General features: G+C 41.1%; 2 protein-coding genes and 1 non-coding gene across 4 annotated transcripts in view; 2 read left to right on the plus strand and 1 right to left on the minus strand.

Moving 5' to 3' along the window:
- The first annotated feature begins 1,398 nt into the window (after positions 1-1,398).
- Positions 1,399-11,839, plus strand: LOC141747616 (putative short-chain dehydrogenase/reductase family 42E member 2). The gene is made up of 11 exons (XM_074598168.1): positions 1,399-2,467; positions 2,979-3,074; positions 4,042-4,099; positions 4,747-4,865; positions 5,788-5,863; positions 6,966-7,048; positions 8,300-8,437; positions 9,414-9,479; positions 10,169-10,232; positions 10,935-11,008; positions 11,568-11,839. The coding sequence occupies exons 1-11, from the start codon at positions 2,126-2,128 to the stop codon at positions 11,814-11,816; spliced, it is 1,365 nt and encodes a 454-aa protein (XP_074454269.1). The 5' UTR covers positions 1,399-2,125; the 3' UTR covers positions 11,817-11,839.
- Positions 11,840-13,364: 1,525 nt separating this feature from the next.
- TRNAL-UAG (transfer RNA leucine (anticodon UAG)) lies at positions 13,365-13,446 on the minus strand. The gene has a single exon. It is a non-coding gene; the product is annotated as a tRNA-Leu (tRNA).
- A 116-nt stretch (positions 13,447-13,562) lies between these two features.
- Positions 13,563-15,261, plus strand: part of EEF2K (eukaryotic elongation factor 2 kinase) — a 31,028-nt gene continuing 29,329 nt past the window's right edge. For both annotated transcript variants that reach the window (XM_074598153.1, XM_074598163.1), the window contains exon 1: positions 13,563-14,332. The gene's annotated coding sequence lies outside the window, so the exon portion shown is untranslated. The remainder of the gene's footprint in view (positions 14,333-15,261) is intronic.

Genomic DNA, 15,261 nt, shown 5'->3' on the forward strand with positions numbered 1-15,261 from the left:
TTGCACACCTATAACGGAAGAGGTAAATATGTTCAAAGGTTAATTTTTGTGTGGAAAGGGTAACTCTGAAATTCTGCAGCTCCTGACCTTTTTCACATCCTCCCAGGCACGAGTGACCACAGAGCTGAACAGAGACCGACTGCCAGCTGAGGAGAGCAGGGATTTTAGTGTCTATTTTTTTATCATTATGTTTCCTCTTTGGGGATTCCTGCTGTTTTGCAGGTGTTTCTGGTGCTCTGCATCTCTCTAAGCCATGTCCCACCACCGACTATCCAAACGGTAATCAGGAGAGGGTGTGTTTTTCCTGAACAACCTGTTCAACAGGTACCTCAGTGTGGACGGAGCCCCAGCCACGACAGGATGCAGAGGTCGTGGCGGTATGAAGACACATGGAGGTAAGAGCCACTACAGGATGCTGTGGGATGCTCTCGGATCCCAGGGATGCTGTGGGATGAGCAGAATCCGAGGCATGCTGTGGGATGTGCAACATCCCAGGAAGACTGCGGGATTCCAAAGATGCTGCACGATGAGTGGGAGCCCGCGGGTGCTGCGGGACCCCCAGGGGGGCTGTGGAACGAGCAGGACCCGGGGGGGCTGCGGGAGCCTGTGTGCAGTGGGATGCCAGAGATGCTGCGGGACGAGTGGGCCCCCGGGGGTGCTGCGGGACCTCAAGGAGCCTGGAGCGGCCCATGCCGGCAGGAAGGGCCGCCTCCGCGGCGGCGGTGCGGGGGCGGCGGCGGCGGCGGCGGCGGCGGCGGCGGCGGCGGGGAGCGCCCGGTCGGGACAAGTCTCCCGCCGTGCGGCGGCATCTCCCGGAGCCGCTGCCCGCGCCCCGGCCCGGGCGGCCCCGCCGAGCGGCCCCGGGGGCGGCGGGGGGCGCGGAGCCGCCGGGCCGAGCGCGGGATCCCTGGGCGGGCGGCCCCGCCTGCCCTGGCCGCGTCCTGTCCCCGGCAAATTTGCAAGTGAGATGCCGAGAATACCTGCGGGAGCTCGGGTGGCTTTTAATCTTTTATAGCGGCGCAGCGACGTGGGTAACTAAGGAAATCGGTAGCCACAGCCTCTAAAATGCCTTGTCTGACAGGGATGAACCCTTGACCGTTGCATAGATGAGAAAGAACCTCCACATTTAAGAAAGAAATGATTCACTATTACTTTTTTCTCAATGTACTCATTGACCCTTTCTGTCACATAGCAATTATTCTATTCTAATTCCCCTCCAAGTGAGGGATTTGATAGCCTTGTTCTCCGATACACCTTCTCAAGATAAAAAGTAAGTATCAGACATTCCTCTTTCCCTCTGAAATCCTCATATATCTCAACTCCATCACCGCCAATGATGAAAGCACAGCATATTCTTGATTGACGTTCAGCTGCTGCTAGTTAGAAAGGAGTTGAAAGTACAGCTTTTCTCAGATATCCATCCGTCTTTGTGATAAACCAGCGACAAGTGGCAGAAGCATTAAGGATTTCTTTTGCTCTAGGGGACGTTTTGTTCTGCTGCTGTTCTACTTGTCCCTGCTTGCTTGCTTTTTAAGCACAGAAACTTAAATGCAATTTGTTCATCTTTAGAATTTCCCTGACAGTTCAAGATTTCAAATTCAGGTATGGCCCTGTGTCACACCTGACCCCTAAAGGCCACCTTTGAGCTTGTGACGCAGGCCAGAATGAATTGAACTAATACCAGGGGATGCGTTTCACACAGGTGGCAATTTCTCTTCTGCTAATAAAAAATTATGGTCTGTACCATTACTCTAATTTTGGCTCATTTGTGGAAAACATTTGAAATCATGTACTCTGCCTTAGGGAGATTTTTTTTTTTTTTTTAGTTTTTCTTGTATGATTCTGGATACCATTTGGAAATAAGTATTTAATGTGCAACCTTTATTATTTGTTTTCAGGATGCTGTCTTTAATATAGTATACAAACATTTTAAATGCTTGTAAAATGCAAAACTTATGATTAAACAAACTCTTAAACTATCTTAACCCGAAAATTTAAATGGGCCTTTTAAAGGAAATCTTTGAAATCTCGAAATTTTGTAGCTAGTGTTTTGCTTTTGTCTTTATCTCTCTGAAACAGGTTGCATTAAAGTAAAACTCTGCTGCTGTGAAGAGAGCTTGTTAACATGAAACTCACTGGAATCATCTGCATCCAGGAGCGCTATGGAGCAATTTTCAACATGGAAGAGAGATTGTTACATGTGTCTGGTAATAGAAGACAGTATTTCACTGACAGAAAATTTAGCCTGAGTGGGACAGCAACACCTTGGCGCCAAATCTCTAACTCCAAAGTGACCGGCAATGCTGGAGCACTGCATGAAAAAAGTATGAGAGCAGTGGTGACAGGAGGCGGAGGCTATTTTGGCTACAAGCTGGGATGTGCTCTTGCCAAGGCAGGAGCTTCTGTTGTTCTGTATGACATACACAAGCCTATCTGGGAAATTCCCGATGGAATAGTGTGTATCCAGGTATGATAAATTATATTTTTCACAACAGTTGAAGTTAGTTCATTTGCCTTTTCCATAATGTCTTAGTAGTTTTCACAGAATCCAAATACCTAATTGCAAATTATTGCAAATTTCAAGAGCTGTTTTAACTGTGTGGACATCCCACATAATTTTTGGTCAACTGATTTTAGTATATCTGAAATAAAGAAAACAATGAAACCTGTAATGTGCTTCACGTTCTGACTCTGAAGTACGCCTCAGGTCGCTGCCCTCATCTGTGCCTTAGTTTAATCACCTGTAGAATTAACATAGGGTTATTATGAGGCTTAACAAATGTTTTTAAAGTCCTTCGAGTTCTATCAAAGAAAAGTATGATTATCAACAAGTACTGAAATGGGTCTAGTTTTCAGTCCCAGGATGTACAGTAAGTACATTTATGTACATGGATTCCATCTGTGCTAACCCACTATATGACAAATGCTAACCTGCAGCTTTGATTTCAAGTCCAAATATCTTTTCTTATGTATTACAGGCAGATGTCAGGGATTATGATGCCATATTTGCAGCCTGTGAAGGGGCTGACTGTGTGTTTCACGTAGCTTCATATGGAATGTCAGGAAGAGAGCAAGTGAGTCCAAATAGTTTTGCTTTTTCCTCTGTGACTGCCCACACTGAGTATGAGAGACTTGATACTGTAACACTGCAGGTTAGATTTTATCTCTTCGAATCATCCTGAGAGCCTGAATCCACCTCCATGCTGTTTTGGTAAATTGCTCTGTGCAAACTGGTGTGCTAGCTGCAAGCAGTCTGCTTATAGTACTGTTTTCCTAGTTGTGAAATTATTTCCTTCCCATTAGAGGCTCCGCCAGCATCCTGGGCAGGCTTTTGAGTTGGAAATGGCATTGAAGAGTTCTGAAATAGTGGGAGGACAAAAGGAAAGACGAGGGAGGGTGGTTCCCTCCAAAATCCTGATCCTTCCCTAAATCTTTCACATGGAACTCCAAGGTGTAATGTCACTGGGAGGAATAAAACCTGAACTAGATTATAAATTATTTTATATAACTAAATTATAACAATGGCTGTATTTCAAGTCTTATTGTAAAAAGCTGTAAGAAGCTGCAAGGATGTCCCTGATGTAGGACTCTGAGCCACAATTTTTATGATTAGAATTACAAACACACACAGACCCCTTCTTACCTTATTTAATAAAAGGAACTTTAGTAATTATCTGGATAGAGTAGCTCATTCAAGGTCTTTGCAATTGAGCAATGCCTACTTGGAATTGGTCATTGAAGTGCTACTGAAACACGGATATTTAACATATTGCTGCAAGATGTATAATCACTGGAAACGTGTGTTCAGAAGCACCGTGATTCTCTTTGCTTCAAGCAGGCTAGTCTGTAAATAGAAGAAAAATACAGGTGTAGTTTAAAAATCATGATTTGACTTCTTGAAGTCTGAAATGGCGGTCTAAATGCTCTTTTTTATAATCAAAGCACTAAACCCATTACACATTTATAACATGCCCCTATTGAATTAAAAATGTATTATTATTTAAAAATGCACAATTTATTTTTTTTTCTTTATTTTCCTAGTTGCACAAGGAAGAGATTGAAACTGTAAACATTAACGGAACAAGATTCATCATTGATGGTATGTATCTAACCTTGCCATCGGGTGTTAGTATAGCACATCAAAAGATTATGCCACTTAGAAAAAGCCATTTGGGTTTTATGGAACACACTACTTTTTACCAAATACTTTACATTTTTGTCAGAAGATGAGGAAACTTGTCACTGGGGTTTTTTATGCCTGATTCTGTTAGGGGGTGTCATATGAGAGCCAGCGCTGTAGTTCAGCTACTTCAGCTTTTCGTAATCACCTTTGACCTGATGTCAGAATCCGTATTGATGTAAGGAGTTAGCTGTTTCCATGTGTATTCTGTAGCAGTAAACCTCATTGCTATCCAATAGCTCGCGCAGAGGTAGGGGCGGCCCTTGAAGCAGATGGACTTGTAGCCACCTGGAGCTGTGGCCTGTCTCGGCAGGCTGGCAGCAGCCCTCCCAAAGGCACTGTGTTAGCTTACAGCATCCAAAGGAGAATGTGCCAGGTTATAAAGCAGTTGGTTCTGCACTGCTGAGTTCCTTTTAAATATGCTTTACATTTTAAATCATCCAATCGTAAAATGGAAAGATTTGCTTTTTTAAGATTAGACAGTTTCTCAGAAATAGCTCATATGAACTTTTTTTCCATATTGTTTCAGTTTCCGCTAAACTAACTTACTTTATATACTGCTGCAGCCTGCAAACAAAGGAACATCACTAGATTGATATACACCAGTACAGTAAATGTGGTGTTTGGAGGGCTTCCTATTGAAGATGGTGATGAGGAAACGGTGCCATATTTTCCTATAGAAAAGGTACTCTGGTTGTATTATATTTTTACGTTTCCTCTTTGTTTACTTTCTTGTTCATGAAAAAGCCTGGAGTTTTCATGACAATGTTTTGCCTGATGCCAGAATCCAGTGCAAAGAAAGAAATTCTATTCACAACCTTGACATATCAGTTTAATGTGCTTTGCAGTATTTTTTTGTTTGTTTGTTTCCTATCAAGGTCTTGATTTTGGAAAATAACTCATACAGTGTCCCATTAAAATTAATGAAATTCCACCTGCACATAGGGATTGTGTTATACAGCTTGGTGCCTCTTTAGCCATTTATTATTTATATGATTTTCTGCTTCTCCCTTATTGAAGATGGCATATATTCAATATAAAGCTGATATGGTAAAGCTGCCTATTTTTAGATGGTTTTATTGCACTCAAAAAGGAGAAAGTACTTCTGCTTGGTTTGCATACACAGTTGGTTTTTGTGTCCCTCCTCTGTCAATTAAGTACTTCACAGTCTTTCAAGAAGTAAAGACAGATAGAGAAAATATTAAATAATATTTTGAATAATATATCAAATATTTTCTCTGAGACAGTGAACAGGATAGTTCGGACCAATCGTAATGTCTTCAAAACTTGGCTTTTGACTTTTCCGTTACCTGAAAAAGAAATCCAGATTACGAAGTAGTGATCAGTTACATTCTTGGCAGCATTCAAAGCATACATATATTTATTGCTTCTCAAATGTGCTGAAATTAGTTACCTGGATTTGCATAAACAAGAATGCTCACTTACCTTAGCAATATGTATGTGTCTTATCCTAAACTAATACCCCATGGCTTTTGTATTTTGAGGTATTTATTTCCATCTGCTAAGCAAGAACTAGTGGAGAAGGGATGCCCCTCTGCCTTGTCATTTCAAGAATAGATAAAAACATATTTGCTTTTTCTCTGTAGCATGTTGATCATTATTCCAGAACAAAATCAATTGCAGAACAAATGGTACTAGCAGCTAATGGAACTCCACTAGCAGGTATTTTTGTCTTAGCATGAATTCATAGTGGAATTTACTCCTCATCTTCTTGTTCTCGCTAATATCCTGTATCAATCCTTAGCGGAAAAGATTGTCCAGCAATTATGAAATCAAGTTATCTACGCCCTCTCACAAAGGAAAATATTTTAACTTAAAAATCACTTTTAATTGTTTGTAGTTCCCATAGTGTTTGTAAAAGGTTTCAGCATGGTAGCAATGAGTTTGGTATGTTAATTGAAAAGATGAAGACAGCTATAAATTAAACAAAACAAAGTGCTTCATGTCACTGTATTATGCAACATAAGTAAAACATGAATGGTGATTTAAATTGTTACCCCCCCTCTCCCCCCAGTTATAAGTTAAAATCTGAAGAAGCCACCTGATACTACAGCCTGGAATTATTTATTAGTGTTTCCCAAAGTTTTCCATGTTGAGGAAGCCAGTTATACACTTGAATACTTAAGCTCACCTGTGAGATACTATAACTGCCAGTGTAAAACAAATTAATGTAAAGTGCAACGTGATTCTATGTGACCAGGTGATACCGAGCTAAATTTAGCTGTAGACAAGTTAAAGAAAAGACTCTTCACTTGATACTTGCAGAGGGCTATAAAGAGATATAAAGTAATTCACGGGTATTCCATCCCAACAGAATTATTTTGTTTAAAAAATAAAGGGTTTCTTCCTTATTTCCTCTTTTCTCAGCAGCTCTTCACATCAAAGGTGCTCTTTATTTTAGGAGCAATACACAGTTTTGCATTTGTCAATGAAATTAGAACCAGTCAGCCTTCCAAACACCCCATTTTGATTCTGTGCCATAGCAGGATTGAGGATTTTGCATGTTTTTCCTAGTAATTGCTAGGAATACAACTACGCTGGCAGGACTTCTCTGAATCTTACCTTGCTATTTTGCATGTTCTGATTCTGCCAACTTAATATCCAACTACTAATGCAACACCTTTTGGTATGTATTATTTTGTAAGATGGTTAAGCTAATTTATTTCAGAGTAAGTTCTGCTACCAGAGTCTTTGTTTCATACAAATAAAGATATAATGTAGTCACGTGAAAGTCATTTAAGAATGGTCTTATCAATTCTTCTAGGAGGTGGAATACTCTATACGTGTGTTCTCCGCCCACCGGGAATCTATGGACCAGAAGAGCAAAGACACTTGCCAAGGCTAGCAGTATGTATTTTAATTTGTTAATCAGCAGGATTGTCTATGATATATGACAGCATCACTTATTTGTGTTATAAATCGACTGACCTTCTTATTGCCTGTTGAGGATATTATAACTTTTGTTAACAGGCAGTATATTATATCTGTAAAGAATGTACAGTACATTTAAAAAACTTTTTTTTTTAAATACAAACACTTGTAAGTCCAGCTTTATTATGTAATGCTTACTATAAGATTCAGATATTTCAAATGTCTGTTTGCATGCAACTTACACCAAATGGTTTTAAATATTAATGAAAAGAGACATGGCAAAATATCATATTTCCAGTCTCAACTATTAACAGCTTTCACTATCCAGTGAAACAAGCTAAGGAGTCAGAAGCACCTTCTGGTACAGTGGGTTACTAAAGGGCAAACAGCTAAGGTGCTTATGTTTTACTCTTTTTCACTTGCTGTCTTTTAAATTGTAGGACTAGTACAGTGTTTAGAATATGATCCATGTAGAATTATATGAGTCAGTTATTTTATCCGTACAATATAAATATATACAATATACAATATATTTTATCAGTACAATATAAAGTTTTGCACAGCTTTGAGGAAAGAATAGATTCAAGCTTACCACATAATAAATATTTTTGTTTTGTGGCTGAGGTAGGGAATTATATTGAAGTAAAATATACTTTATCATCTTCTAAATAAAATAACTTTTAAGAATGGCAATGTCACTTTAGTTTAAACCTGAGATGTTTTTTTTAGCCCCAAAAAAATATCGTCTTTTAAAATTTCCATTTAAGACTTAAAGCTTATTTATTATGCCCATTTTAAGGCATGATGCAACCGTCAAATTTTGCAGTTTCTAAAAGGTACCTGTTAAATGAAAAATGTGACACCTACCACTACATTCCATTTTTTCCCAGACAAAGCTAAATGTGCTGAAGTTAAATGTGATCCACTTTTGTGAATACTTTTGATCCATTCAGAACTGTATCTTGCCTTTCCGTACAGTATTTTACTTATCCTTAGAAGAGACTTGTATTTTTTGTAAATTCAGGATGTATTGTGTTCAATACGTTCTTCAGTCCTTCCTCAGGAGCAATATTTTTAGAGCTCTCTGCACTTCTCTTGATTCTTTTTAATGGATCCATGTAATTTTTTTAACTAATGACAAGCCTACATTTAGTTGGACAAGGAAGTGCACTGTGCCTCATTTTAAAACCCATTTTGCTTTGGTTTCATGTTTGTTTATGTCTACAGAAGAATATTGAGAGAGGGCTGCTTAGCTTCAAGTTTGGGGATCCTTCTGCTAAAATGAACTGGGTGCATGCAGAGAATCTGGTACAAGCTCAAATTCTAGCTGCTGAGGCTCTCACCCCTGAAAAGAACTACATAGCTGTAAGTAAACAATAAAAGCACTGGTTTTCATCTGACAGTGGATCCTGCCACTGTGTCCGGTACTATAGTAACTACTGCAGTAGCAGTAATTAATGTATGGGTTATGGTCGTTTAGCTTATGTTGCTGCCTCTGGTTTTAATTGACAAATGTGGTATGAACAGCATGGGACCTGGCAGCATTGGCTGTGCAGTGTGTTAAGAGTTGGAATATTCAGTTCTGTAAGAATATGTCCATCTTTGCATTTTTGTAATACAATATTTGCCATTTCTGGAAGATGAGCGAAGAACGTTTGCTATGTCGGATGTTCAGGCAGATTTATCCCCTGTTCCCCTGTATATAGATCCAGACTTAATGTTCTGAAATGTGATCATCAGTTCTTCCCACACCACATGCAAATAAAAGCACATTTTATTTGGATTCGTTGATTTAAAAAATAGTTGCAATTGTTTTCCTCCTTGTAAACACAGTTTTTTATTTGATCTTACTTGCACTACCCTTAAAGCGTATTACAAAGATTTTCAAAGTAGATTAAACTACTTTTTTTAAAACCCTAAAAGCAAAAGGGAAAGAGGTAACTTAGGCCTAGCTTACACAGATGGAGTCTTATGGATTTCAGTGAGTCTTAACTAGACTGAGAGCAGAACATGTCCCACCATTTGCTGACTATGTGTCAACAGCACAAGTTAGATACGGCACCACTTTCAGTGCATTTGGTAACCTCTGTATAGTCAACATAGCCATTCTGTATAGGCACATCTGTAATAAATTATACCACGGCATGTTAATCACATAAACCACTTGTCCAACAATTTCAGTAACACATGTAGATAGTTTGTTGGCTTGTATGTACATCCATGCTTATTTTATATTGCTGTATTATTTTTAAGCTATTCATAAGGAGTGAGATAAAGAAGTCAATATATATATATGCAGTGTTATTTTTACTAATTTGTCTCTTCTCTACCTCTTTAACAGAGTGGCCAGGTGTATTTCATTAATGATGGTGAAAAATTCAACCTTTTTGAATGGTTAACTCCACTTGTATGTACAATATCTACTTTATCTCCAAATACATTCATTTCTTTGTCTGTAAACAACTCCAACTTTTGTGCGCATATTACATTTGGTATGTTTGCTTAGGGTGTAAGAGTTCCGTTCTGAATGTAGATTTAATTCCTGATTGAAGGTCTGTGTGATTAGTGCTGTAACAAAGCCTACCTAAAATAATGCATTAAAGCAACTGTCTTCGCTGAGATCAAAGAACCATCGAAACCATTATCCTCTTTTGAGTTGCTATTATCTTCATTTCTTGGGCATACATTTGTTAATGGTTGCTATTTTGGGTGGACAAAAAATATAAATCCTAATTATTAATCTGCAATATACATACTTTTCAAAAGATCGTTTTATTGTTAACAGTGGGCTCAAACTCATAAATATGTCACAATGTTAAATTAGGTATCAGCCCACTGTGACATTTTGATCAATTATTATAAACTTTTCTCTTTTTTTTTTTTTTTTTTTTTTTTGAGACTCTCACTTGAAAATTACATAGTGTCTGCATGTGACATTTAACTGGAATCCCCTGAAAAATTAAAACTCAAATAGTAACGGCAATGATGTTTTTTTCTCTTTCATCAGCAAATACTTCCACAAATATCTTCGGTATTGAAACTTTAAAACTTGTTTGAGGTTTCTGTTTTTTTCACTGCTTTTAAAATTTCTTTCAGTTTGAAAGATTAGGTTACAGTAAACCATGGATACGTATTCCTACCTCCTTAGTTTATGCATCAGGTAAAAATATTTTATCAACATTTCTCTTTCCTATCCACACTACCCTCATTCCTAAATGCAATATAATGTTTCGGGTTTTTTTTAAATTTGCCTACAATTTTCAGTTATAAAAATAATACGCTGTGCGTTCATCTAGTGTGCAGCAGTTATGGGTGAAGTTCAGCTCAATGCAGTGTGTTGAAACCAAAATGATCTGTTATTTAAGTCCCACAAAAATAGGTTTTATGTAGGACTTAGATGTATAACTTTGTGGAGTTAATAGTGTAAGTGTTAAGTGTAAAAATCTATGACTTCATTAAATACACTGAAGAGTATCTGCTTTGCTGCATGGGTGAATTTCTTGTTCTCCTGTATCCCGTGCTCTCTCCACAATCAACCCCCACACACAGCTAAGAGAGAATCTAACTCTGAGTATTTTGTTGTTACCACATTTTTTTATGAAGTCTCATGACCTTTTCACTAGACCTGTCACCAACCCTCCAACCCCTTTTCACACGAGCACCTTAATTCAGGGTGACTGAACTATTAAGATTAAATGCACCCCCTTGTGAGCAAGTAGCCCTATCGATGTTCGTAATGGTGCTGTAAGCTCTCAGGAATGCAATTATCCTTCGCTATCACATGCAGTGCAAGATATGCCAAAATCATAACAGTATAGCAATTTACTATTCTTACCTCAAGTAAAAATCTTTTGTTGTGCAGCTATGATAATGGAATACCTTCATCTGATGCTGAAACCATTTGTTGAGCTGTCTCCACTGCTGACCAGAAATGAGGTAAAGTCTTCATTTGTAAACTCTCCTTAATTCTCACAGGATGCATACACACATGTTAAGACTGAGGTACAATTTAAGATTTAGTAAAAGGTAAAATCCACCCAGTACTACTTTATGCTCGTTACCATAATCTTTAAAAATATGAGTTTATGCTTGCAATCTGGGAGAGGCTGCTTCGGGTCCTTCCTTCCAAGGCCCAGGATCGTGTATGGCTTTTGATGGTCAGTTGGGCCCTAATTTCTGAAGATATTTAGGCACCTAAGAGAGGGCTTTTATCTGCCTTCTTAAGTACGTAAACAAGAGTGCGGAACATTTTTTTTTTTTGATGTTTTCAAGACTAGAAGATTCTGCTTTGCAGCTTTTACTGCCTCTTTGGGCTTTCAAGATTATCCTTTTGAGTGGACAGTTTTAAAGATAGTGTGACATGTCAGTAGGACATTAATATAATGTTGTGGGTTTTTCTTATTATTTTACATTTCCTTTAACTGTGTCTTTGCTACCATTTACAGATACGTTTCCTATGTATTCCTATCTTTGTATGTTGACTCTTTGGTCTTAGGTACAGAACATTTCTATAACTCATACATTTCGAATAGACAAGGCTCGGAGTCAGCTAGGATACAGCCCAGAGAAGTTTGCATTTGCTGATTCCGTGGACCATTACATTAAAACAAGACCAGAAGCCCAGAATCATCACATCTTCCTCAAAGTTATTCTTACTTTAACTGTTAGTTTAAGTTTAATCTTTCTTTCTTTAAGCCTTGATGGCCTTTCAGTTTTGCATTTTTTTAAAGAAACACAACACTGATTTGCATAAACTGCATGTACTCAGTCACAGCACTGCTACCCGGATCATTCTAATGTCAATAGTTACTGGCCCCCATGCAATAAACTGGCAGTTATTTTTAGACTTAAAACCAAAATTGTAACATATCAGTAGCTGTATTAGTGAAATTAAAATACAGTAAATGATTACAGCCAAATCACTGAAACACTGTAATCAAAATTATTGCATCTGTTTGTTTCACACCAAAAAAACAACTTTCCAAATTGATTGTGGAAGTAAACGAGAACCTGCAGAAAGAGCTACAGCCAGCCTGGAGTGTTTCACCAGCGAAGAAAAATGGCTAAAATAAGGAGAAAGATTGACCACAGCTGCTTGCATGGCTCACTGCCTTGGGGTACAGAGGAACAAGAAAATGGATGGACAGAACAGATTACTGTAAATAACACAGACCACCCATACAGAGGGAGTTCACACTGCGAATTTCTTTTGTGAATTACCTGTATCACTCCATATGAGGGAAAATAAACGTGTACTTGAGACCTCGCTGAAGTCAGTCCTGTGCAGACTGCTCTGGAGCTGCTTCCCATCCTACCCCTGGGGTGCAGAGCCATCTGTTACAGCAACCTTGCAGGCCTAGAAGATACATGCAGGTATGGTTTTTCACCAGTCAAAACTGTGTATTTTAGTTAAATTGGAAGTTATTTACTAAGTTATATTATTTAAGTACATTTAGGTCACAGTAGAGGAATCAGCCACTATGGGTTGCACTAATCTTTGTACTGCTTCCTTTACCTCCTGTAGTTACTGAGGACAACAACTAACAAATTTTAGTTGCTTATCAGCTGAACTTTAGGTACAACTATGGTTTTGCACCTAATTTCTGAAGTATAGCAGTTGTACTGAGCAAACCCCTGCAGTAGCTAGTGAACAATGTGCTTTTATAATTACTGTTCAGATAAAATGGGCCTGAAAAGGACAGGGTCTGGAAAGCCACATGCCCTCCCATCCACCACTCCTGCTCGTGATTTATCACAGAAATATCCCTCCTTGCTGCACCTTTTCCAGCTTGCAACATGAGGAGGGAACAATAAAGAGTAGGATGCAATCAGCAAGAGTGAGCTTGGGAAAGTGCACAGGACTAGGAATGAGACAGGAGACCTAGAGGAATCAAGGTCGGGGGGGTGGTTATCACAGGTGGATTTGAGAATTCAGGAGAAGGTGAGAGTGCTCAGACCTCACTCCAGCTGCCTCAGTCCAGCACAGGCAGGAAAGGGTAGGTGCAGGGCCTGCTGGTTGAGGGTGCAGTAACCCGAACGCAGAACTGCCAAAATCAGTATTTCTGATTTTAAGCCAAAAAACAGGCAAGGGGGTCATCGGTACGTACCACAACTTTCTATAATTCAATTTTAGGGACCGTGACTAGCGATCCCCTCGCCCCTCCCCAAGCGGCCGCGGGGCGCCGTGCCCGGCCTGGCCAGCCGCCGCCTCGGGGCCACCCTCGTTCGCTGCCACGGTGGCCGCATTGGTTGGGCGGCGAAAAGGAGCCGCCGCCGCGGGGACAAAACAGCTTGGCAGCGGTGGGATTCGAACCCACGCCATCGAAATGACTGGAGCCTAAATCCAGCGCCTTAGACCACTCGGCCACGCTACCGCCTGCGTACTGCGCCGCCCGCCAGACCTCTTTCAGGGGGGCGGCGCCGAGGCTCTCCCCACCCACCCCCTCACGGTGCCCACTCGTCCCAGCGCCGCCACAGCGCCCGCCCCAACGGGAAAGGCAGCTGCTACAGCGCACGCGGCTGCCCCGCCCGCCGGCGGCGGCCTCCACGGCCGGGGCTGCCGGTGGCACCGCCGGGGCTCATACCCCGCACCAGGCCCCGCGGGCTCCCGGGGGCCTCGCCAGCCCCGTCCTCAACCGCGGCCCAGACATCGGGGTACTTTGCCGCTGGCAGGCACGGGCCGGCATCTCAGCAAGGCGCTGCCCGGGGGCCTGTTGGCCGGCAGCAGCAGCGGCAGAGCGCCAGCTTGTCCTCAGGAGTGTGCGAATGCGCCACCCCGGGGATGTCCCTGCTGTGGCCGCGCCGCGGCGGGTAGCCCTTCGCTGGGGCCTTGGCAGCCGCAAGAGCGGGTCTGCCCACACCTCCCGGCCTGCCCCCACCCCACAGGCAGGACCCCCCATCCCTGCTCCCACAGCTCCCCGCGGGGAGACAGCCGCCTCCCGGCCCCAGGGCTGCCGGGACAGCGGCCTTCCCACCCCGTTGCCGACTTGGCACCGCACTGTGTCCTCAGCTGCGCTGTTCCCACCCAAAACGGGAGGCCGCTGGCTGCCTTTATCTCGGTGCTGCTCAATGTGGAGCTGCGGGGGCTGGTACAAAGGGCAGCCGGTGGCCTGGGCCGTATACAGCTTGCTGTCCTGCCGCCTTGGTGCCTCCCTTACCTGATGCTGCGGAGCTTGGGCATGGTGTAAACGCGTGCTTCGCCTGTCCACCTCAATAAGGGAGTTGGGTTTGGCAACCAGAGCCAGATTCAAGCTGTCACTGGTGAGTGAAAAGATGAATTCTCTTACTCTGAGAGGTCTGCAGGAGGAATTTGTATAATTACTTTGTGGACAGAGATGAAAACATCAGGACTAATTACTGTGCAAATAATACAGAGAAGGTATGTCTACCCTTGCTCTTCTTCCTGTAGCAAGCCATGCGCTGGTGCTCTAGGAAGTTTTAATGCATGTATATTATATGTATATACCATATGGCTGAAGTGAGGTTTATGACCAACTGGACTTACCTTGTAAAAGGGACTGTCATAAGAGTATGTAGGCACAAATTGCCAGAGAATTAATTTACAGGCAATTTTTCATCTGTATTTTCAAATTAGTGCAGATCAAAATTGCTCTGAAAGTCAGTATTGCCTGGGCTGTGCTTCCCTTTTTCAAAACCCACAGTTCTCTAGAACAGCATTTTCTAAAGAGAACCTCATTTAACATGAGCATACTGGGACTTTGCAAGATTCAGTGCTCTTGGCAAAAATATATATGCATTGCTGAGCATACTAAATTAAAGAGTAATATACTAGACTTGCGGGTCACTAGGTTGCCATTTTATATTTAATTTTAAATATTGTCAAACAAAAAATGTGAATCAAACTCCTTGAGTGTTAAGGATATAATAGACAACATCTAAATATAAAACTAAGACTAGAAGATGCAGAAATTTGGGGCTAATATCTAATATGTAATTTCAGTATACATCTTGCTTTAGTATTTAATCCAATCCTTTTTTATCATCACTGATTGTTCAGAAAATATTACAGAGAAGAGAAACACCAGACTTAAAACTGAAAATAAGTACACCCTTGCATGAGGGTAGCAGAGCTGGCTTATGTAAAAGCATGAGAAATGCGTAGCTTGAGACTGTGTACCCTAACTAGCAGGATACTCTCCATGAGGATATATAGCATAATACTGCCATAT

This window comes from Larus michahellis, chromosome 8, assembly GCF_964199755.1.
Source record: "Larus michahellis chromosome 8, bLarMic1.1, whole genome shotgun sequence".
NCBI lineage: Eukaryota > Metazoa > Chordata > Aves > Charadriiformes > Laridae > Larus > Larus michahellis.